Raw genomic sequence first — 24,229 nt, 5'->3', positions numbered from 1 at the left:
GGCGCTGCAGGGAGTCCTGCAGCTGTGCAGCGCTCTCCCGAGAAGCGGAGTGGGTGTGGCAGCTGCTCAGCTCCTGGCTGTTTGGACCAGGTCAGGCCCCTCCTGGGCTAGGCAGAACTAGGGGCATGTTGGACCCCATCTGCGGGCCCGGGGGCCTCCTGGCCGCTAGGCTCTTCCTGCTGATGCAGCTGTTCGTGGGTGAGGACCTGGGTCGGAAAGGGGTATGGAGGGGTGGAGGAGATGGAGGGGCAAAAGGGAGGAGGAGGGGGGAAGGGAGGAAGCTTACCCCCCACCCCCTACCCCACTAACGAGCCCTCTGCCCCCCGCCCCGTGCCTCTGCTCTCCCCTCCCCACAGGCTACTACTCTACCTCTGATGATCCCATCCAAGACGAAGGTGGGTGACATCTGGGGGATGGGGGTACCCAGGACTTGGCCCCCACCCGTCCTCCTATGGCCTGCTGGGGACGGCTGCAGTCCAAACCTACTGCTCTTGCTTGTATGGGGGAGGGGAGGATTGCCCCCCCCCCCAAAGAACATCCCAGCTCTCCTTATAAGGGGATCTCCCGACTCTGACACCACCTGTCCTAAGGCTCCGCCCACCTCCGACATCCCATGTTCTAAGCTTCCACTGATAACATGCCGTGTTCTAAGATCCCTCCTAGCCCTGACCTTGTAGGTTCTATTTTACTCTGCCACATCTCTGCTCTCCCAGCCACATTACGTGTATTCCACGTAAGAAAAGACTTCTTAATGGCAATGACTGCTCATTTTAAGATCCCTTCGTCCAGGGAGGCCTTAAACCCAGGCTTAAATGTTCATCTTCTTCAAGCCTTGAACTCATGTAGAAGAATGTGCAAATGAGTGGTAAGAGCCTATGGTGGGCTTCCTGGAGACAGTGTCCAGCCACAGGGAAGCAGCATCCTGCATAATACCAGTGAGGTCAGTCAGTGCCCTTTTCTTCTCTGCTCTGCCTACTTCTGATCTACCTCAGTTTATCATGGCACAAGGTGGGTTCATCCAGTGTATCTCCAATCTGAGAAGACACCCACAGGGAGCAGCTAGGTCTTGCCTTTGGGTCCAAGGTGCCTCCATTAGAACCCCGAGACACAACCAGAAAGCTTAAAAAGCCCTTTGCCCATGATCACACAATAGATGGGGAGGCCTTTCACCCAGATCAAATAGATGGGACAGAGATGCTAACCGAGCTGAGCAGGTGACTCCAGACTGCCATCAGTCTTCATAGAGTGACTTCTTTACTGGACTCCAGGGACGTTCCCAGAATACCCCACCCATATGACTGCCTAGTCATAGGGTCATAGATTAGTAGAGTCAGAAAGGACCTTAGTGGGTCGCTAGCCCATTTGTCTTATTTTACAAATGAGGAAACTGAGGAACAAAGAGGTTCCATCATTGCCCAAGGTCATGTAGGTACTTAAATGGTAGAGCAGGGATTTAAACTAATTTCATTCCAAACCCAGCTCTCTTTCCACAGTACCTCTATTTAAATGTAATAAGTATTTCTTGAATTAATTACACAGCTAAATGGTGAAGAGGATAGAGTGCTGGGCTTGGAGTCAGGGAGACATGCGTTTAAATCCAGCCTCAGAGATGTCCTAGCTGTCTAGCCTTGAGAAGTCATTTAACCTCTATTTGCCCCTAGAGGAGGAAATGGTAAACTATCCCAGTATTTTTGCCAAGAAAACCCCATGGACAAAGGTCAGACACAAGTGAAAAACAACATTTTTATAGTGCTTTACAGTTTGTGAAGCATTCTACATGTTATCTCATCCAATCCCCACCCCACAACAACCCCTGAGAAGTAGGTAGCTAGCAGTACTAACCCTCTTATAATTGAAGAAACTGAGTGTGAGAAAGGTTACATAGCTTTCTCAGAGTCACACAGCAAGGGAGTATCTGAGGCAGGATTTGAACTTAGAGTCTCCCTGATTCCAAATCCAGTGCTCTATTCTCCATCCTGTATCATCTTGCTGACTATTGAATAAAATTCAATTGAATGGAAGCAGATAGGTTCATGGAATGGAAATGGAAACAGAATAGCCTCCAGTCCAACACATCATATCTGGGTTTCCCTCACATGTATACATGGCTGTTAGTAGAGATAATCAAAAGGAAATTTCCTGAGATGCACCATGGAGTGGTGACCCCTCAGGAGTCACCACAAAGAGCTAAGGAGACCAACTGTAATAATGAAGAGAGTGTAATAATGTCTTCCAACACACATGGACTTAGAGTGGCTATGAAGTAAGTAGTGCTAGTGTCATTACTGTAGGACCTGGTTTTATGTGAACTTAGCAGACACAAATTCAGGTATTCCCTTGGAAATAAAAATTCAAAAGGCTGAAAAATACATAAATATTATTAACTATATGCTAAATCTGGATCATTTTCCTAAGCAGCATAAATTCTCACAGCAGAGCTCCCCCCAGTCACGTTCATTCTCTTTCTGAGAAGCGTTAGGGTAAGTCATTACATTTTTTTGAGTCAAACTTTAGCTCCCATATCAATCTTTGTCCAGAGTTTTCACTTGTCCAAGTCAGAATGCTATTTAGTTATTAGTAATGGCCCCAAAGTACAAGAGTAACTATGCTGATAGCTCTAATAAGCCTCAGAAAAGTCTTGAGGAATCTAGGTATGTTCATATAAGAAATGCTTATTAGATAATGGGGTTCACTATTTGGTACAATTTTCAACTTACAAAAAAGGTCTTGGAATGGATTGGTGACTGTATTATCATTTTGCAGATGGGGAAATTGGGGTTTAGAGAAGTTCTATGAGTTAGTCACACAGTAAGTATCAGTACAGGATTCAAACCTAACTCATTTGATCTCAAAACCAGAATTCTGTTAATGACTGTTTCTTGAAGTAGGACTTAAAAGTTGTGGTTCAATGGAAGGCTGATGACCCAGGATTCTGGATCCCCTCACAGTTCTCTCTTTTCTGTCTCTCTGTCTCTCCCCACCACATCTCTCTCTTCTGTCTCTGTCTCTGTCTGTCTATCTATCTGTCTCTGTCTCTGTCTCTCTGTCTCTGTCTCTCTCTGTCTCTCTGTGTCTCTCTGTCTCTGTGTCTCTGTCTCTTTCTGTCTCTCTGTCTCTCTGTCTCTGTCTCTGTCTCTGTCTCTGTTTCTGTCTCTGCCTCTCTCTCTCTTTCTCTTCTCCTCCCTCTACAGGCTGTGGTCATTCATATCTCTACGACAGAGTCATAGGTGGAGAGGATTCAGTAAGCCAGAAGTGGCCATGGCAAGTGAGCATTCAAGAATCCAACAATCACCTGTGCAGTGGAACCATAATTGCCCCTCAGTGGGTGATGACAGCTGCTCATTGTGTGAAGAAGTGAGTTAAAGCATTTCCAAGATCCTTCCAAGCCAATCAGTCAATCAGTAGGTCTGGATAAACTTGCCCCACCCATTTTACAGTTCTGCAGGGTAAATACTTGAAAACTGTTCTGTGATGCCAAGTCCAGTCCTATTTCCCTCTTTAGCAGTATAGTTGGGTTAGTAGTGGGGGAGGTTAAGTGCAAGAAGGATGATCTGGAAAACGGTAAAAAGTCCAGAGTGGTAAGAGTGAATACTGTGTCACAATTTTGTCTGGAGTAGGGAGATATAGATTACAGAAAGCAGAGAAGGTGGCATGACCCATCATCAAGACAGTTGTAGGATGTATGTTTAGTCTATGTAAGAGAATCATTTGAAAGGTTCAAACTTTTCTTTCAGACAATGTAAACTAATAGAATTTCAGCAGAAGAGATTTTAAAGCCCCTTCACCATCTCCAACCTAGTACCTGCTCAAATGAGGAAAAAAGTCCAAACCCAAGTCAGACCATTTCTGACGACTCTAATTTTTAGAATATTCTTAAGACTGTTGCTTAAACTCAAATCAGCTAACCAATCAATCAACATTTATTAGGTGTTTCCTATGACCTAGATACAGCTAAGTATACACCAGGGAAACAAAGAGAGGTAATAAATCAATGGATGGATGGATGGAGAGGTGGGTGAGTGTATGGATGGGTCAATATATAATGGATGAATGAATGAATAAGTAAAACAGAACACACAACTCAACCCCTACCCCCAAAGAGCTGATATCCACATGTAAGTAATGAGGTCCATACAAGATCTAGTAATAAAAAGTGAGAGGTAATTGGAGAGTAGAAGGCACTAGCAGCTGAGAAAGTAGAGTTAGAAACCAGAAAGGCCACATAAAAGGCAGAATTTGAGCTGAGTCCTAAAGGAGACAGGGAATCTAGGAAACAGAGATAAGGAGGGAGAGCATCCTAAACTTTGGAGATAGAACAGTGCAAAGGCATAAGATACACAAGCCCTTAGCAGCTCTTTGCACTTACTTGGGTCCCCTCCTTTAATGCTCTTCCCATTCACAGCCAAGCAGATCAAGGCAAATCCTTGAAACTATTTAAACTAAATCTTGGAATTTATTTGAAGGCTACAGTTCTCCCTGTGTCTTCTCTTCTTCAAGGTAAACATTGTTATTTTATTGAACAGATCTTCATATGGCATGGTCTTTAGTCCCTACATCATTCTAGTTAAACCTCTTCTGGATGTTCTCTGGCTTATCCATTTCCTTCTTATAATATGATACCCAGAAGTGAACCTAGTACTTCAAAAGAATCACAACAGGAAAAAATGTTAGATTTGGAATCAGATAACCTGAACTTAAATGACCTGGACCTTGATTTCTTAAAAAAAAAGGGGGGGGGGGAGACACTAGATAACTTCTAAGATCCCTTCTAGCTCTAAACCTATGTGATATGGTAATAGATTAACTAATACTTTATCTACTTTATTTGTTTTTTTTCAAAGTACCAGCTTCTAGTCTCATTTATTAGTTTAGTAGTTCTTTTACTTTCAATATTATTGATTTCTCCTTTGATTTTTAGGATTTCCAATTTGATCTTTACCTGAGGATTTTTAATTTGTTCTTTTTCTAGTTTTTTTTAGTTGCTTGCCCAATTCATTGATCTCCTCTTTCTCTTTTTTGTTGATATAGGCCCTCAGGGATATAAATTTTCCCTTGAGTATTGCTTTGGCTGTATCCCATAAATTTTGATATTTTGTCTCCTCATTGTCATTCTATTCAATGAAATCAGTAATTGTTTCTATGATTTGTTCTTTAACACACCAGTTTTGGAGAATTAGATTATTTAATTTCTGATTAATTTTTAATTTGCCTCTTTATGAACCTTTACTAATTATAATTTTTATCCCATTATGATCTGAAAAAGTTGCATTAATTATTCCTACTTTTCTGCATTTGTTTGCAATGTTTTTATGCCCTAGTACATGACCAATCTTTGTATATGTACTATGTGCTACTGAAAAGAAGGTATATTTCTTTTTATCCCTATTCACTTTTCTCCAGGTATCTATTAACTCTAATTTTTCTAAAATTTCATTCACTTCCCTTACTTATTTCTTACTTATTTTTTTGGTTTCATTTTTCTAGATCTGATAGGGAAAGGTTGAGGTCCCTCACTAGTATAGTTTTACTATCTATATCCTCCATAAGCTCCAATAGTTTCTTCTTTAAAAATCTGGATGCTATACCATTTGGTGCATGTATGTTGAGTACTGATATTTCTTCAATGTCTATACTGCCTTTTATCAGGATGGAATTACCTTCCCTATCTCTTTTCATCAAATCTGTTTTTGCTTTAGCTTTGTCAGAGATTGTGATTGCTACTCCTGTCTTCTTTTTCTCAGTTGATGCCCAATAAATTATGCTCTAGCCTCTTACCTTTACCCTATGTGTGTCTACCTGCCTCAAGTGTGTTTCTTGTAAACAACATATGGTAGGATTTTGGTTTTTAATCCACTTTGCTATCTGCTTCTGTTTTATGGGTGAGTTCATTCTATTCATATTTACAGTTATGATTACTGTGTATTCCCTTTCATTTTGATTTCCTCTTTTAATCCTGCCCTTTCTCCTTTCACTCTTTCCCTCCACACCAGTATTTTGCTCTTAATTGGTCCCCTTTCTCCCCTCCCTTATTTTACTCCCCTTCCACCACCTCCCTTCTTATTCCCATTCTACTTATTTTTAGGATCTTTTAAGCACTGCCCCACCTAACTTTCCGCTCCTCATATTATTCTCCTCCTCACACCCCCTTCTACTTCACTATAGGGTAAGATAGTATTCTAAATCCCAATAAATCTGACTGTTCTTCCATCTCTGAACCAATTCCAAGGAGAATAAGGTTTAAATATTGCCTGTCACCACCCTCATCCTCCTCTTCTTGTAATAGTATTCTCCCCACTACCACACACCATTTTATGTGATATAATTTACCCCATTTTACCTCTTCCTTTGTATTTTTCTTAGTACAATCCCCTTTTCCCCCCTAAAATTTTACATATCATTCTAAACAGCTTAATACCACACCCTCTGCCTATGTATATTTCTTCTATCTACTGTGATAATTATAATAATTTTTAAGAGTTATAGAAATCATTTTTCCATGTAGGACTATAATCAATTTGACCTTACTGAAGTCCTTAAATTTTTTCTTTTTCTTATTTACCATTTTACGGTTCTCTTGAATTTTGTATTTGGACATCAGATTTTCTGTGTAAGTCTGGTATTTTCTTCAGGAATGCTTGGAAATCTTTTATTTTGTTGAATATCCATACTTTCCCCTGAAAATATATAGTCAGTTTTGATGGGTAGGTGATTCTTAGTTGTAGGCCCAGTTTTCTTGCCTTCTGGAGTGTATTCTAAGCCTTGTGGTCCTTCGGTATGGAATCTGCCAGATCCTGTGTAATCCTGACTGGGCCTTCTGGTTTGAAGGGTTTAGCCTTGGGGCTGTCTTAACTTCCCTGTCAGAGGCCCAAGTGAGCCCAGTGCCATGGAGCTCTGAACCTTACCTCCAGGGCCTGTGATTTCCTGGGGTAAGTCTGCAGTGTTTGTTTGTTTGTTTGTTTGTTGTTGTTGATTTTTTTGTTTGTTTGTTTTTTGGTTGATGTAGCTTGCTTTACAGTGTTTTGCCCTGAGGCTATCTTCACTGCCACTGTTACTGTCATTGCCTCTGCTATGGAGACCTGAGTGAGTCTAGTGCTATTGAGCTTGGAATCTCACTGCCAGGGCCTGGAACCTCCAGGGATAGGTCTGTGGTGCTTTTTTGTTAGTGTAGCTTGTGTCCTAGAATCTTGATGTTGCCCAGGTCCTGGCTCTGCATCTTACAGTAGGTGGGGGTGGAGGGGTGGTCAGCCTGCACTTTTCCTTGTGCAATTTTTCCCCCTTCTCTGGTGGAAATTCATTCTCTGCCTACCTTTCACATTGTGTTTAGTGGGAGAGCCCCCTTGCTCATCCTGCTTTGATTTCTGTCCTTTTGAGAGGTTTTTTAAAGATTGGTTTGGAAGGATATTCAGAGCAGTTTCAAGATTTCCCAGCTACTATGCTGCCATCTTGGTTCCACCCCTGTGATCTGGTAATAATAGTAAGCATTTATGTAGAACTTGAAGTTTGAAAAACACTTTACATGTGCTATCTCATTTGATTTTCAAAACAACTCCGGGAGATACGTGCTATTATTATCCCTGTTTTGCTGGGAGAAGTTATATGACCTAACTAATGTCATGCAACTAAAAAGGTTCTGAGGTAAGGTTTGAATTTAGGTCTTCCTGATTCCAGGTCCAGGATTCTTTCTTAATCCAGTCTGATGAAGTAAGACTAGTATGGTAGCACTAACCTTTCCCACTGTATGGACAGTATAGCCTCTTATCAGGGGTTCTTAAATGTAAATACACATACATATTTAAAACCATACATATATGTATATGACTATTTCAACATCATTGGTTTCCTTTGTAATCCTGTATATCTTATTTTATGTATTTAAAAACATGACTCCAAGAAGACTCAGCCAGTCCATCAAGGGGGGGTCCATGACATAAAAAGGAGTTAAGAACCCTTCTAAATGTAGCCTAATAAGGATCACATTAATTTTCCTGGTCACCGTACCACAGTGATCAGTGATATATATATATATATATATATATATATATATATATATATATATATATATATATATATATATATATATAGTGATATAGTCCCTAAACTCTCAGATCTCTTTCTCAAAAGCTTGACTAGCCAGACCTTCTGAATTCTTCACTTATGAAATTGATTCTTTTGAAACCAAGTAAGTTCTAGACTTTCCACTGATCATCATATTTGATCTCATTAAATTCAGCCCATCATTGTGGCTTGCCAAGATCTGTGATCCTGTCTCTGTCCTTCAATGTAGGAACTTGCCCAACCAGTGTTGCCCAACCCTTACCTTTCATCTTGGAATCAATACTGTATATGGGTTCTAAGGCAGAAGAGCAGTAGGGTTAGGCAATGGGGGTTTAAGTGACTTGTCCAGGGTCACACAGCTAAGAAGTGTCTGAGGTAAGATTTGAACCTAGGACCTCCCATATCTAAGCCTGGCTCTTCATCCACTGAGCCAGCCAACTGCCCCCTTCCAACCAGTTTTGAGGCTGGGTATTTTACACATGCTCTGAAAAACATAGTGTACAATACTAGAGAGGGGATAGCCCTGCTGCCTTTCTACCCTGGTCAGACCACATCTCTATTATGATGTTTTGTTATGAGGACCACATTTAGGGAGAACATTGACAAGCCTGGATTCTAGAAAAGGACCAAAGTGATCAAAATCCTTAGATTATGTCATATGAGAATTGGTTAAAGAAGATGGGAAATTATCTTCAAGAAGGTTTGTAGGGGACAGAGAGAGAAGACACATCATAGCCATCCCCAAATATTTGAAGGATTGTAATGAAGAAGAGATGAGATTTATTTTACTTTGTGACAATGAATTAGTGACAATGAATAGAAGTTGTAAAGAAGCCCATTTGGACTTGATATGAGGAGAAACTTTCTAATGGTTAGAGCAACCCAAAAGTGGTTTCTCATGACCTCTTGAGTTATTTAAACAGAAGTTGGGTGATTGTTAGTTTGGTTGAGTTGTGGAGAGAGCTTCTCTTCAGGCCTCTAAGGGCCCTTCTAGCTCTGAAATTCTCTGGTTCTATATTATCTGCAAGTCTGATAAGTCTGATATCTATGCTTTCACCCAAGTCATTGGCACACATTGATCAGCACAGAACCATAGGCAGATCCCCATGGGATCTCATGAGAAACCTCCCTTTCAGTTGGCATTATTCACTGACTCTTTGAAGATGAGCATTTTCTGAAAATTCTGAATCTTGGTTCTGCTTGATGCCATCAGCCATAAATAAGTGTGATGGTTGGAAAATAAAAGGAAATAGATTTTGACTTAGAAGGACGAATTTTATATCAGCACTCTACAATACTGACATTCTCTGGCTTCAGAGGGATCTCCCTGTTACTAATGGTATTCAAAAATAGTTTGAATAGTCAGGTACCAGGGCGGCTGCAGAGGAAAATCCTGATGCATGTACGGGACCTCTCCAAGATTCTGTGATTCTTAGATTATATCCTTGTACAACATTCTAAAACACCACATTGTTGTTGCCTTTGTGCAAGATGCAGACCTTCCAGGGTGAATCATCTAGTCTGACCCTCTCATTTTACACATAATTAAACTGTGATCTAAGAGGGTCAGTAGTTTACTCAAGGTCACCCAACTAGTAAATTGCCTAGCCAGAACCTGAACTCATGTTTTCTGACATCTTGTCCAATGCTCCTTCTACTCGGACCTGAAGATAACCATATTGATGCCTTTTCTCTCAAACAGTGACTTTTCTTATGATGTCTACATGGGGAGCACGAAACTCAATGAAAGCAGTAAAAATTCTCTCCGGGTCTCAGTTAAGAAGGTGGTGATTCATCCCAACTTCCAGGAGAAGAGATACTGGTCATGGATTGGCCGTGAGAACGACATAGCCCTCCTCAAGCTGGTCAAGAGGTTGAATTACACCAAGCACATTGCCCCTATCTGCATTGCCTCCTCCAAGTTCCAAGTGAAACCTGGGTCCTTTTGCTGGCTAACAGGTTGGGGCGTGACCAAAGTACCCACTGCAGGGAAGGAAGGTGAGGAAAGAGCCCCATGGAAAGAAAGATCTGGCCTTGTTCCCCACAACAGGTATTCTTCATCGGCCTGGAGCTTTTCTGCCCTACCTCTTGCATCTCACAGCATTCGCTATACCCATTCCAGCTTCTGAGTCCTGCTTGCCACATACATCTCCATCTACTTACTTCCTGACTAATCTAATTTTGCATGCTTATTATTAATTAATCTAACCTACTTCCTAACTATTTCCTGATGAGTCTACAATTTGATCAGGAAGAGTATTTATTTACTTTTCTGGAGCAAAACATAGATAAAAAAAATTCCTTGGTTCTTATATACTGATTCCAGACAGTGCAAACAGCACCAAAGTCTTTTTTTTATTCAAAGCCCCAAACTTGACATTCTCATACCAAAATTTTTCCTAAAACAAATCCAATTATGTGACTCCTACACACTGAAGAAATCCCCTGCAAAATTGCACCAGTAAAAGTTACTGTTATTTACAGACTTTAAAAATGACAGAACAGGGGCCATCTGGGTGGCTCAGTGGATTGAGAGCCAGACCTAGAGTGGGGAGGTTGTAGGTTCAAATCTAGCCTTAGGCACTTCCTAGCTGTGTGACCCTGGGCAAGTCACTTACCCCCATCCCAATACACAGTATTGATTCTAAGATGGAAGATAAGGGTTTTAATAAAAAAAATAGTTAAATTTTTTTAAAATGATAGAACAGCATGCATTGGACCCAGTTAACTGCCTTGCTTTCCCATTACCCATTCTCCCATTACCATCAGTCCCCAAAGCCAAATTGATTATTTTATTACTTAACAAAATAAGTTCAGAATGATTGGATCATATTATAGTCTTTAAATATAAGATCTATGCAGGTAGAATCAAGGAGAGAAGCAATTCCAACCAGATAACTTTAAAATAATTCCAAAGTACCGGAGAAGCCTCTCCACAGGCAAATACATGTCTTGAATGGGCAGTGACTCTGCCACCCCAGATTAGGCAAAAGGATCACCCTGCAAACTTACCCAAGATATGATTCTAGAGCTCCCAAGAGAATTTCCAAGAAGCTGTCCAAAGCCCACCAAATCTCCACTTCCTTGGTCCTAGTATAACTCCTTCTCTGTTTCAGTTTGCAGCATCTCAATCTGCTGACATCATCTGTGTCATGTATGTGTGCTGTCCCATCTCTTTTCTGTCCCTGAGTCACTGCCGAGTCCTGAGACCTTTCTTCTAGATGTGTCACGATTTGATAGGAGTCCTTTTCTTTGTTCCCCAGTGTGCCCTCCCCCACTTAGTAATCCCTCTTCCCTCCTCCCAAGGAAAGATTTCACTGAGGTATAAGGGCCGAATGGATCTTTTTCCCTCGGGAGCATTTGTACTTAAAGGAGTCTGGGTAAGACATGATTGACAAAAGGAATCATGCTCTGAAGATGGAATTTCAGAGACAGACTTTCTGTTTATTTATTTGTTACATTTAAATACCCAGGTAACTCCCTCCTCTCCCCTCCCCTCCCCCACCAGAGAAGGCATCATTTGGCAAAAAGATATATGTATGTATGAAACTTATAGATAAAAGTATGCTTTACTTATTTCTATTTATCAGTTCTTTCTCTGGAGATGGACATACTCAAGTCATTCTTCAAACAATATGTCTTGTTTTTTATTTTATTTATTTTATTTTTTAAAATCATTTAGTCAATTTAGAACATCATTCCTTGGTTACAAGAATCACATTATTTCCCTGCCTCCCCTCCTCCCATCCTTCCCGTAGCTGACGCACAATTTCATTGGGTATTACTTGTGTCCTTCATCAGAACCCATTTCCACGTTGTTGGTCAAACAGTATTTCTGTTGCTGCACATAATCTTCTTTTGGTTCTAATCATTTCACTTTTCGTATTTCATGTAGGTCTTCCCAAAATTAGCCCTTTGTCATTTCTTACGGCGTAATAGTATTCCATCACAATCATATGCTATTTGTTTAGCCGTTCCCCAGTTTCAGTGTTCAGTTCTTTGCCACCACAAAGAGAGCTGCTATAAATATTATAGCACATTTAGTTTCTTTTCCACTTTCCTGGGTTACCTTAGGAAATAATCCCAATAGTGGTATTGCTGGATCAAAAGATATACAGAGTTTTATAACCCTTTGAGTATAATTCCATATTGTTCTCCAAAATGGTTGGATCAGTTCACAATTCCACCAAGAGTGTATTTGTGTGCCCATTTTTCCATACCTCCAACATTTTTCATTTTGCCCTTTTATCATTTTAGCCAATCTGCTACGTGTCAGATGATACCTCAGTTATTTTGATTTGCATAATCAATAATGATTTAGAACATTTTTTCATATATTTACATATAGCTTTGGTTTCTTCATCCAAAAATGATATGTTCATATATTTTGACCATTTACCAATTGGAGAATGACACATATTCCTTATATATTTGGCAGAGTTCTCTATCTATTTTAGATACGAGACTTCTATCCAAGAAACTTTCTCTAAAATATTCCTCCAACTTACTACTTTCCTTCCTTCTAATCTTAGCTATGTTAGTTTTATTAGTACAAGACCTTTTCAATTTAGTGTATTCAAAATGATCCATTTTACATCTCACAGTACTTTCTTTAAAACAACAACAACAACAGCAACAAAAAACAATCCTCACCTTCCATCTTAGGGTCAGTACTGTATATTGGTTCCAAAGCAGAAGAGCAGTAAGGGTTAAGCATTGGGGATTAAGTGACTTGCCCAGGGTCACACATCTGGGAAGTGTCTGAAACCAGATTTGAACCTAGGACGTTCCCCCTCCAGGCCTGGGCCTAGAGCCACTGAACCACCCAGCTGCCTCTTTCATGATGCTATCTCCTGCTTGTTCATAAATTCTTCTCCTATCCATAAGCCTGATACATAATGTGTTGCCTGATCTGATTTATTATTCCTCCCTTTTTGCCTAGGTCATGCATCCATTTTGATCTTATCTTGGTAAAAGGTGTAAGATATTGGTATGTCTAGTTTCGGCCAGCCTCCTTTCCAGCTTTCCCAACAATTTTTACCAAATAATGAATTCTTACTCCACAGACTTGATCTTTACTTTTGTCGAACACAAGGTTACTGCAAACTTTTACAGTCTTTCGCAACTGTGTCTGTTCTGTTCCACTGATCTTTTCCACGTCTTGTCAGTACCAGACGGTTTTCATAAAACCTTTTTTTTTTTTTAACAGAGGAGTTTGGGGGATGTTTGTTTGTTTTTGGCCATCTTCGAATTACAGCCAGTGTTCCAATGTCTTAGGGCTGCAGGTGAGGGGCAAGGAAGATCCAAAAGAAGCAGAAGCAGGAAGCGAGGTGTAGTAGAAGGAAACCAGGTCCGAGGTGCGAGGATTTACCTCTCCGTCCTGTATGGGAGCTTTCCCTGGGCCTGAGTTGCTTCATCTGCAAAAAAAGTCTGTATAAGGTATCTTAGTGATGTCTCCTGCGTGCTAGGCTCTGTGCTGAGTGCTTTTCCAATGTTACCTGGTTTGGTGTTCATCGCCACCCTGGGTGGTAGGTGCTATTATCATCCTGTGGTTCTGCGTTGTGGTTGAAGTCCCATGGAAGGGGCACCTGGACAGGAATTCCTTTATAGAATAGCTGAGTTATTCCGTCTCTTCTCTTGAAGGCCTTGAGCGTCACATACAGGCAATGCAGACTCCGCGGTAGCCGGCTCTTTTTCCTTTTGGGCAGCTGAAATCGCTTAGTTTAGTGTTTAAGTTTCTCGTTCGTATCCAACATGTTCATTGGAACTGAACCAAAAAGCGCCGATGAGTTCTACCTATAATCTATTCCCATGAAATCATACTATAAATAGAAATGCAGCACACAGTCTAACGCTTCAGAGAGTCCATGGAGAAATGGAGCCTCCTTTCTGTGTTGTGCACAATTCGGGTTTCCTGTTTTTCAGAATCCTAGGGAGGACTGTGGCCGGACAGAGCATTTCACTTTTTTACGTTTTTCATCTTCCATAACTGATTTGGGATCTGATGCTCTCAGAACTCGGGGAGCAGAACAAACATCGACAGAGCCACGTCCTTTGGGAATTGAGGGGAGACAAACATATTCACTTCTCTGAAAGTCAGCCTATTGAGGTTAGCGAGGGGGCTCAGTGGATCACCAGCCAGGCCTGGAGACAAGAGATTCTGACCTCCTATCTGGCCTCAAACTTCCTAGCTGCGTGACCCTGGGCAAGTCACTTAACCCCCATTGCCCAGCCCTTACCTTTCTTCTGTCTAGGAATCAATACTTAGTATCGATTCTAAAACAGAAAGTAAGGGTAAAAAAAAAGTGAACCCTGAGGGTGAGCGTATGTGTTTGTGTGTGTATGTGTGCCTGCTCAGGGGTGGAGGGATAGCTTCAAAAGGAGGACTATGGCCAGGTAGGGGATTATTGCTAGTATAGGACAAAAGTACACTTAGTCAAAGGCCTTGATGATATCTTTGAATGACTTGGGAGTAAAGAGGTGGATTAGACAGTGTTCATTGTGAGGAAGTTTTCCTTCAATGGCCCTAAAATCTACATCTCATGCAACTTTGCTAATTGCTCAGTTCATCCATCCATTCCCCAAATATCTGTTAAATGCCTGTTATATAAGACCCCTGGAGGTCACTTATCAAAGCCAGTCCTGTGACTTTCCTGAGGAAGAGGCGGAGTACCAGAAATGGAAAGGTGGCTTGTCCACAGGCACGTGCATCCGATTACAGAGCTAAAATTCAAACGCAGGGCCTCTGATTCCAAGTCTAATGCCCAGCTGCCTAGATCCTGCCACGTCTCCCCAGCTCCAGCCCGGATGGCCCTATGGGTAGCAGCCTCTTGCGAGGCCTGGTCGGCCTATTTGGAGCCTCCTCTACTGGCTAAGGGAGGCTCCTATGTTCTCCTGAACATGTTCTTATTTTCCTGTTTTGATTTGTTGGTCCATCCTACAATTTCCAGCCCATTCTGGGCCGATGGAAAAGCCCTGGCAAGTTTGTAAGGAATTATTCTTATTGCTACATAATCCCTTGACTAGCCAAGGACCTTATTTCCCTTAGTCCCATTGAGGAGTAGGTGCGGCTTGCCAGCAGGTAAGTGGAACAATTCCCATTCCTCATACTCCGGCAATTAAACAAGTCATGAATTACGCCACGCAGCCCTGCTGTGGTTAGTTTGGCAGTCGTGTCCTGCCTGGAAGGAGCCTGGTGGGGGCCAAGGAGGGCAGGAGAGCTCTAAGTCCCGGAAGACCTGCCATGGGGATACAATGGTCCAGGGGAAGGCTGGGGCTCGAGGGAGGGGACCCTCCACAGCTGACTGGGAGCTCGCTGTCCTCATTGGAGGGCCCCAAGCGGAACGTGGTGGGCCAGTGGGCAGGGATGCTCCAGAGCGGATTCTCTCTCAGGCCCAAGTCCTGGGGCTCTGCCCTCCTTCGCCTGGCGCCTGAGGACAGCCGCTGCAGCTCTCCTCACACCTCAGGGTGGGCCTCCCCATCCTTCTCACCGTTCCGCGGAAGCCGGGCTGACGAGGAACTCGGGGGAGTCGGAAAGAACAATTTGGTGGTGGCAGAAAACGTTTAGTTTGTCCAAAGACGTCCCGTTTGTTTGTACGGGTATAGGACGGGGGTTCGGGTTTTCAAAGGCGGCCCCATTGCAGAAAGGAAGGGCGGGAAATAGCTACGAGAGATACCATTTGTACAACCCAGTGGAAGTGCTCACCGGGTCCGGGAGGAGGAGGGAAAGAAAAGGAATTCTGCACACGGGGAATGTGGCTGTTGTTTTAATTTAGTTTGGCAGGAGAGAGGTAGGTTCTTCGGGGCTTCCCCTCTGCTGGACCTCCAAGATCCACTGCAGGGACTAAAGGAGCCGCTCCAGACCCTGGAAGGGCTAGCAGAGCCGGGCCTCGGGCCTTTCCCAGGGGCTTCGGGGTGTGCTGGCCGAGGGGGGGCCGCAGGGGGGTCACGGAATACGGAAAGCTCTAACCACTGAGGTCTCTTCCACCCCAAACCCGACAGAGCCAATGTCTCCAAAACTTCAGGAAGCCGAGATCTCCATCATGAGCAACGACGACTGTGACACCTTCTACCACGAAGCCTCCCAAGTGCCCACCATCGTCCGCATCATCTCCATCGGCATGCTGTGCAGCGATTACTCCCGAGGAAGAGACTTCTGTATTGTGAGTTCTGCCCCGCGGAAGGCACTGACGGGCTGCTCCATAAACGTTTAGAGACTCCCCCCTCGGGACCCACCCCTGAGTCTCAGCCCCGTCTTTCAGCTCTCCTTGGCAGGAGTCCAGAGGAGCTTAGCACAGGATTCAGAAATATCACACAATAAGGTGCCCAGAGACAAATTGTGCAACAGAATTCTGTCCTCTCACAGAGCCTGTGTGAGACAACTAGGCGGCACCATTGTGCATAGCTCTGGATTCAGTCTGGAAGCCTTGAGTTCAAATCCTGTCTCAGATACTTACTAGCCATGTGTGGGCAAATCACCTTAACGGTTATCTGCCTCAGTTTCCCTCTCTGTAAAATGGAGATACTACTAGCACCTCCCTTCCAGGGTTATTGTGAGGATAGAATGAGATTACGTTCTCGGACTACTTTGTAAACCTTGGAATAGTCTACAAAGGGTACTGTTATTATGAATAATCAGCCTTATGCTTCTATAAATGCTGCTGGTGATGACAATAGTGGTTACTGTCATGTTGTTGATATTGTGACAGCTTTCGCAGATAGTAGAATAGCTGCCCTTTAGATGGTGCTTATTATGGGCCGAGCTCTGTGAAGGCCTGGCCAGGATTCTCCCATTTGCTCTTCTTCAGAGCCCTAGAGGTAGGTGCTGTCCTTATGCTCCGTGTCCGTCACTGTTCTGGACCGGAATCCCTGACGGAATCCCTGAAGATGAGCCGTCCAGGCTTTTTCCCAGCAGACGATGCAAACTCAGCGCATCCAAGCAGCGAGCTCCTTTTCCGTTTGGGCAGTTTTCATTGTTGGGAAGTTTTGCCTCCGACTGTACTAAAACCCGCATCTCTTGCAACTTTGCTCATCGCTTAGTTCATTCATCCCCCCGATATTTATTAAACGTCAATACGATCCCAAGACCCTGTGCTCCCAGGTACAGCACAGGCAGTCCTTGCAGTCTGGCTCTTCGGCCAAGAGACTCCCTTGCAGAGAACCACCACATCCAGCCCATTCCCAAAGTGGTCCCTTCCTCAGATGAGGCACCTGCAGGCTGGCCTCCCCTGCCCTGCCCTGCCCTGCCCAGCATTGTTGCTGCCCGCAGGGACACTCCCAGAGGGGAGTCCAGCTCTCCAAGTGTGGTCTCTGGGACAGGACTACGGAGAACAGGGCCCTTCCCTGCTCCTTCCTGGACGCTCCGGCTCTCTGAAAGCAGTCTAAGCGCAGCTTTGGTGTAGGCACAGGCCTTTCTCTTTGGAATTGGTGGTCTAGCCACCCAGTTCAACGGAATCCATTTCAATTCAGTTCAACAAGGGTTTTGTTAAGTGCCTGCTGTCTGCCCTCAAGGAGTTTAAATACTTCTGGGGCTGTGGGAAAGGAGGGATACTGCACTCCTACAGGTACATAACAAAATAAATATAAGTTAATTGGAGGGGGCTCCAGCAACCAGAGGAATTAGGAAAATGCTTCTGTAGAAGACTGCATTTCACCTGAGCCTCAAAAAGAAAAAAATGAGTGTCTGCGGAGGTAAGGAGGAAGAGCAGTTCTGGCATGGGGGGATAGAACCTGTACAACATCAGAGATGTCAACTATTCCCCCCCCCCCCCCGCCTCTCTACCCCTGGGGGGGAAAGGAAAGGGAAAAACCTTTGTCAGAAACATACATGGTCAAGCAAAACAAATTCCAATGTGGGCTTTGTCCAAAAATGTGTATCTCTTTAATTTGTAATTATTTATTTAATACCTTCTGTGTGCCAGCCACTATGCTAGGCAATAGGGATATAAAAAAAGACAAAAGGCAGCTCCTATACTTAGGGAGTTCATATTCTAACGGGAGGGTGGCATTCTGTATCATTAGTCCATTGGAGTCATGGTTGGTTATTGAATTGATTAGAGCTCTTAAGTTTAAAAAAATTATTTGCTTTATAATGTTATTATTGCAGCAAAAATTATTTTCATGTTTCATACTTCATTTAACTCTACATCAGTTTGTACAAGTCTGCCTGACTTTCTTGGAAACCATCCCCTACATCATTTTTTACAACATGACGGTATTCTATTATATGCATATATTATAGTTTGTTCAGTCATTCCCCAATTGATGAGCAACCCCTTCATCTCCAATTCTTTGCTACTACAAAAAGAGTAGCTACAAATATTTTTAGACACATAGGACCTAATTTATTAATTTTGCACAAAGTGAACTTTCCATTGTCATTGTCCAGTCAAGAGTACCATTTCAGAGGCAGCTGGGTAGCTCAGTGGATGGAGAGCCAGACCTAGAGATGGGAGGGAGGTCCTGGGTTCAAATCTGATCTCAGCCACTTCCCAGCTGTGTGACCCTGGGCAAGTCACTTCACCCCCACTGCCTATCCCTTACCACTCTTCTGCCTTGGAGCCAATACACAGTATTGACTCCAAGATGGAAGGTAAGGGTTTAAAAAAAAAAGAGAGTACCATTTATCAAGTCTCAATGGTTCCTATGAGATCAAATTTACACCTTTATACAAAGGGCTTTAGTCTCCTCATTTTCTTTACCATATTCTTTATCTTAGTATATAGTCATTTGAGGTCATACTTTTTTTGTCTCTCAGATATTATCTTCTAAGAATTATTAATCTTCTTCATGCCATTCTTCCCATATTGAACCTGTGATTTCTAGCTTGGCACATACATACACACACATACAGACATACAGACATGCAGACATATATATATATATGTAAATGTCTATGGATCACTGCCTTGTCCTGGTGGAGGATCTCACGTAGTTCAAATGAACCATGAACCATGGTGTGTAGGGTTACCCGAGGCAGACAGGTCATAGAGGAGAGTTCTGACAAAAGGTAATTCATTGGAGAAGGAAATGCATCTTTGCCAAGAAAACCCCATGGATGGTATTAATGCTAGAAATGAGTAAATGATAAAAGATGACACCAAACGATGAGCCCCTCAGGTCAGAAAGTGTCCAATACCCTACAAGGGAAGAGCAGAGGACAACTAAGTAGCTCTAGAAAGAATGAAGTGGGTAGGTCGGAGCTGAAAGGAAGCTCAGCTGCAGGTGTGTCTGATAACAAAAGGTAAGTCCAATGCTGCAAAGGTCAGGATTGCACGGGAACCTGGAATGTAAGATCTTTGAACCAAGGTAAGCTGGATATACTCGAACAGGAAATGAAAAGATTAAACATCAACATCTTCCATGTCAGTGAACTCAAATGGATGGGAATGGATGAATTTTTATCTAGACTACTGTGAATAAAAATCCCTGGGAAGAAATGGAGTAGCCCTCGTACTCAGGAAAAGTATGAGGAAAGCAGTATTGTCATTTCAAAAATGACAGAATAATATCTTTATTATTTAAATAATATTCATATCCAAGACAAACCATGCAGCATCATGCTATTACATGTCTGTGCTCCAACTGATGCTGAAAAGGTCAAAGTTAATCATTTCTATGAAGGCTTACAGTATTTTGTCAAGCACTTTTTCAGCAACCCCAATTCTATGGACATCACCAGATTGTCAGTGTCAAAGTCAGACTGATTATGTACTTCACAGCCAAAGGTGGAGAAGCTCTATACAGTCAGATAAAACAAAACTTGGAGCCGATTGTGCCTTAGATTATGAGCTTCTCGTTGCACAATTCAGACTTACGTGGAAGAAAGTAGGAGAAATCATCAGACCACATGCATATGACTTAAATAACATTCCTTAGAATATGAAGTGGAGGTAATGAAGAGATTTAAGAGATTGGATCTGGTAGATGGGATCCTTAAGGAACTATGGTCAGAGATTTGGGATAATGTATAGGAGAGTGAAACAAATAAATCTCAAAGAAAAAGAACAAGAAAGAAGAATTGTTGTCTGATGAAGGTTTACAAATGGCTGAGGTAAGAAGGAAAGAGAAAGAAGAAAGGAAAAGACATACCCAGCTGAATGCAGAATTCAGAGAATAGCAAGGAGAGATAAGGTTTTCTTGCATGAGCAACGCAAAGAAATAGACGAAATAATAGAATGGAAAAAACAAGAGATCTCTTCAAGAAAACTAGAAGCATCAAGAGAATATTTCATGCAAAAATGGGTATGATAAAAGACAAATGGTATGAACTTAACAGAAGGAGAAGAGATGAAGAAAAGGTGGCAAGAATATACATAACTAATCAAGAACATCAGTTGTGATCATAGTGATGTGGTTACTGATCTAGAGCCATATATTACAAAGAATGAAGTCAAGTGAGTCTTGGGAAGACGTATTTTAAACAATAATGTTAAGATCCTAAAAGATGATGCTCTTAAAGTGCTACATTCAATATTCCAGAAAATTTGGAAAACTCAACAGTAGCCACGGAAAAATGGCAATGCCAAACAACATTCAGATCATTAAAAAAAAATTGTGCTAATTTCATCATCAGGAATTTTAAGTGTAAGATTCTTCAAGCTGGGCTTCAGCAATATGTGAACCAAGAATTACGAGAAGTACAGGCTGGTTTTTAAAGAGGCAGAGGAACTAAAGACCACAATGCCAACATTTGTTGGATTATGGAAAGAGCAAGGGAGTTCCAGAAAAACATCCATGCCTGACCAAAGTCTTTGTGTGGATCACAGCAAAATGTGGGATGTCCTCAAAGAGATGGAAGTACCAAATCACCTTTCCTGTCTCTTGAGGAACTTTGTATGTGGGACAAGAAGCAGCAGTTAGAAACAAACGTGGAACAACTGATGGGTTTAAGACTGGAAAAGGAGTATGACAAAGCTGTTATTATTCATCTTATTTATTTAACATCTATGCAGAGTACATCATGCAGAGATATCAGGCTTCATGAATCAAAAGCCAGAATTAAGGTTGCTGGGAGAATATTAACAACCTCAGATATGCAGATGATACCATTCTAATGACTAAAGTGAAGAAAACTTAAGCCTTGATGAGAGTGACACAGGAGAGTGAAAAGCTGGCTTGAAGCTTCATGTGAAAAAACTAAAAAGGACTTTTGGTAACTGGTTCTATCACTTCCAGGCTAATAGAGGGAGAAGAAATGGAAGCAGTGTCAGATTTTACATTCCTGAGTTCAAAGATCACTGTAGAGATTGCAGCCATAAAATGAAAAGACACTTGCTCCTTGGAAGAAAAGCATATCTATGGCAAATCTGGACAGCACACTAACAAGCAGAGATCACCTTGCTAACAAAGATCCATACAATCAAAGCTCTGGTTTTTCTACTAGTAATGCATGGCTGTGAGACTTGGACTGTACAAAAAGCTGGGTGCCGCCGCCGAGTTGATGCTTTCAAATTGTGGTCATTGAGACCCTTGGACAGCAAAGGAGATCAAAACAGCCAATACTTAAAGAAACTAATTCAGACTCTTCACTGGAAAGAGAAATAATGAAGCTGACATTTAAATACTTTGGGCACATAATGACAAGACAAGACTCATTGGGGAAGACCCTGATGTTGGGAAAGAATGAAGGCAAAAGGAGAAGGGGGGGCACAGGATAAGATATCCTGGAAGCAATGAAAACACGAGCTTGGATTTTGGGAGATAGTGGAGAGGAGAGGGGCCTGGCATGCTTTAGAGTCACAAAGAGTTGGACAACTGAATGTTTAAATGGCACATGTATGTGTACACACATGTGCATGCATATACATCCCTATATGTGTATACACACACACTTATGTCTCTATGAATCTCCTACACTCTCCATTTCTAGTAGAAAACCTTCAAGCAGATTTACTAGACTCCAGGCAAAAGTTTTCTTTCTAGTCCTCATTTGTAATATTGTATCCCTAACCAAGAGACTGTATTTCCCACATGTCAACACTTAGTTCAGATAGTTAAATTTCTTTCTGTTTTATCACCCAGCTCTTCACTTTCCAAATCTGCCTTTTGCTTTCTGAAGCCCGTACTTGTCAGTGGAAGAAGGGGTGAAGACGTCATCCCCCACCACAGGTTGATAGTACCTATAGAATCACATGGCAAAGTCGAGAGCCGCAGACTGGTGTCCAGACTGGGTCTTGCTCTCTTCCAACAGTGCCGCGTGCTTCCACTAGGATACCTTGACAGCCCCTTGCACAGTGTTCAGCAGGATGTCAAGCCCCAGACACCGCTGCGCTCGGGTCCTGGAGTGTTCTGACGAGTGCTTTCCCTAGCCAGATTTTCTGGCTTTTCCCAAACCCACTAGATTGCTTCCAGAGTGCAAGGGGCAACCCGTAATGTATGTCATACAGTTGTCGTCCTAAGCAACACGGCCATTCCCCGCAGTTACTGTGTCCCCCTCAGGCTCCTATGCTGCCCATTGTCCTAGGAGCTTCCCTGTACAAGCACCAGCAGGCCTTGGGGCTTCATCCTCCCAGGCCTCACTAATATCTCCCCTTCACCTCTCTCTCCACAGGGAGATGATGGGAGCCCACTCGCCTGTGAAGTTGACAACACCTGGTTCCAGGCAGGTCTGGTGAGCTGGTCCCTGGGATGTGCTCAGCCAGAAACCCCAGGTGTCTATGCTCGGATCAGCACGTACTCCAACTGGGTAGATAGGGTGGTAGCCGAGCTGAACCACACAGTCTCCATCCTTCTCACCTGCTCCTGGATCACACTCCTATCCCTGCTCTTGCTGCTTTGTCTCATGATGGTCCTGTGAACGCTTCTCACTTTCCTTTAATTCCCTCCCCCCCCCCCCCACCGTCAGACCCCGACTATCCCTGGAAGCTTTCCTTCACTTTAATTCCATGGCCGAGTGGGCAGATCCAGGAGCTATCTGAGGATATCTGTGGCCACTTGGGCAGGAGGTGGGACTAGAGAGAGAGGAATAGCTCCTTAAGAAGGGACAGATTACCAAGATTCATTGTTTAGGATAATTGGGTCCCATAGACCTTGTTGAAATGGGAAGAAAGAAGCAGGATGCCCTTAGGCAACCCTGGAAAAGGGAAGAATCAGAAAGAGTGCTTCTAGAAATTGATAGAAAGTTGGCAGTCATTCAACGCAAGCAGAAGGAGCCAAAGGTGACCTGGGGGCGAGGGCTTGGTACATAAGTCCTCACTCATGCTAGATAGATTAGCACAGTATTGTTTTACATATGGCAGGGACTCAATAAATTCACGTTCATTGATGGATTGGTTGATTCTCTCTTATTCACTCACATTCTAACCTTTTCTTGAGCCCAATGGACCTCTCTCTTCTAGGACTGATTATAATGTAACAGTTATACCGCATTGTCTTATTTATGTGGGATTAGAGAAACCTGAAATGTCAAAGCTAGAATAACATTTAGAATATGACATCAAATATAATATAAAACAAAAATAACAGAATTGGAATGAATCGTGAAGATTACCTAGTCTTATGCTTCATTGAACAGATTAAAAACAATTAAGTCTCAGAAAAAATATCTTGGCCAAATGTCCTTGAGTGAATTAGTAGTATTGCTGAGATTAGAGTTTAGACTTCCTGATTTAAGGCGTCATGAAATCTTGAGTCTGGTTTTTTTCTACCTCCATCCTAGAACATGAAGAGGGAAATTTCCTTCATTAAAAGACACTCCTGAATTCCCATCTTCCCTTGTTGCCTCCTCAAGCAAACCTTGACCCTCCTCTCCCTGTTGCCATCCTGTGCACACCTAGTTGAGGTATACCAGTAATCTTTACTACAACATGAAAGATCTTTGGGAGGCTAGGAAAGAGTGACTAGGTACAGTTGAAGGATATGGTTGAAGTCCCATGTGTAGTTTTCTCTCACTCTACTAGCCTGACTCAAGCACCCAGACATCAGTCATCTCTTCCAAAGCATCCCTGGCCATTATCTTATTGTTCACTAGCAGAGTTCATGCTTTGTCCCTTGGGATTCCAGTTTAAGTGGATAATCTCACTTCAAGAACGGGTTAGAGACGCTCTCCAGAACAGAGGCTAATGAAATAGTTGCCAATGAACCTGATGAAAAAGAGGAAGGATAGGCATCTAAAGAGAGCAGATGTATCTGCCTAGGGAACTCTCAAATGAGCTCAGAGCCAAGCAGAAGTGGC

The 24,229-nt window shown here is 42.6% G+C and overlaps 1 protein-coding gene across 1 annotated transcript; it reads left to right on the top strand.

The window, feature by feature from the left end:
• Nucleotides 1-23,360, top strand: PRSS50 (serine protease 50). The gene is made up of 6 exons (XM_007499746.3): nucleotides 1-198; nucleotides 357-395; nucleotides 3,192-3,354; nucleotides 9,758-10,053; nucleotides 16,057-16,217; nucleotides 22,607-23,360. Exons 1-6 carry the CDS (start codon nucleotides 126-128, stop codon nucleotides 22,850-22,852), a joined length of 978 nt encoding a protein of 325 aa, XP_007499808.2. The 5' UTR covers nucleotides 1-125; the 3' UTR covers nucleotides 22,853-23,360.
• The last annotated feature ends 869 nt before the right edge of the window (nucleotides 23,361-24,229 follow it).

Source organism: Monodelphis domestica, chromosome 7, assembly GCF_027887165.1.
Source record: "Monodelphis domestica isolate mMonDom1 chromosome 7, mMonDom1.pri, whole genome shotgun sequence".
NCBI lineage: Eukaryota > Metazoa > Chordata > Mammalia > Didelphimorphia > Didelphidae > Monodelphis > Monodelphis domestica.
This window is presented reverse-complemented; position numbering and strand designations above follow the sequence as displayed.

Coding starts and splice junctions, on each gene's coding strand:
- PRSS50 (XM_007499746.3), top strand. CDS start 126: ATGTTGGACCCCATCTGCGGGCCCGGGGGCCTCCTGGCCGCTAGGCTC. Junction 199..356: donor GCTGATGCAGCTGTTCGTGG/GTGAGGACCTGG, acceptor CCCTCCCCACAG/GCTACTACTCTACCTCTGAT. Junction 3,355..9,757: donor GCTGCTCATTGTGTGAAGAA/GTGAGTTAAAGC, acceptor TCTCTCAAACAG/TGACTTTTCTTATGATGTCT.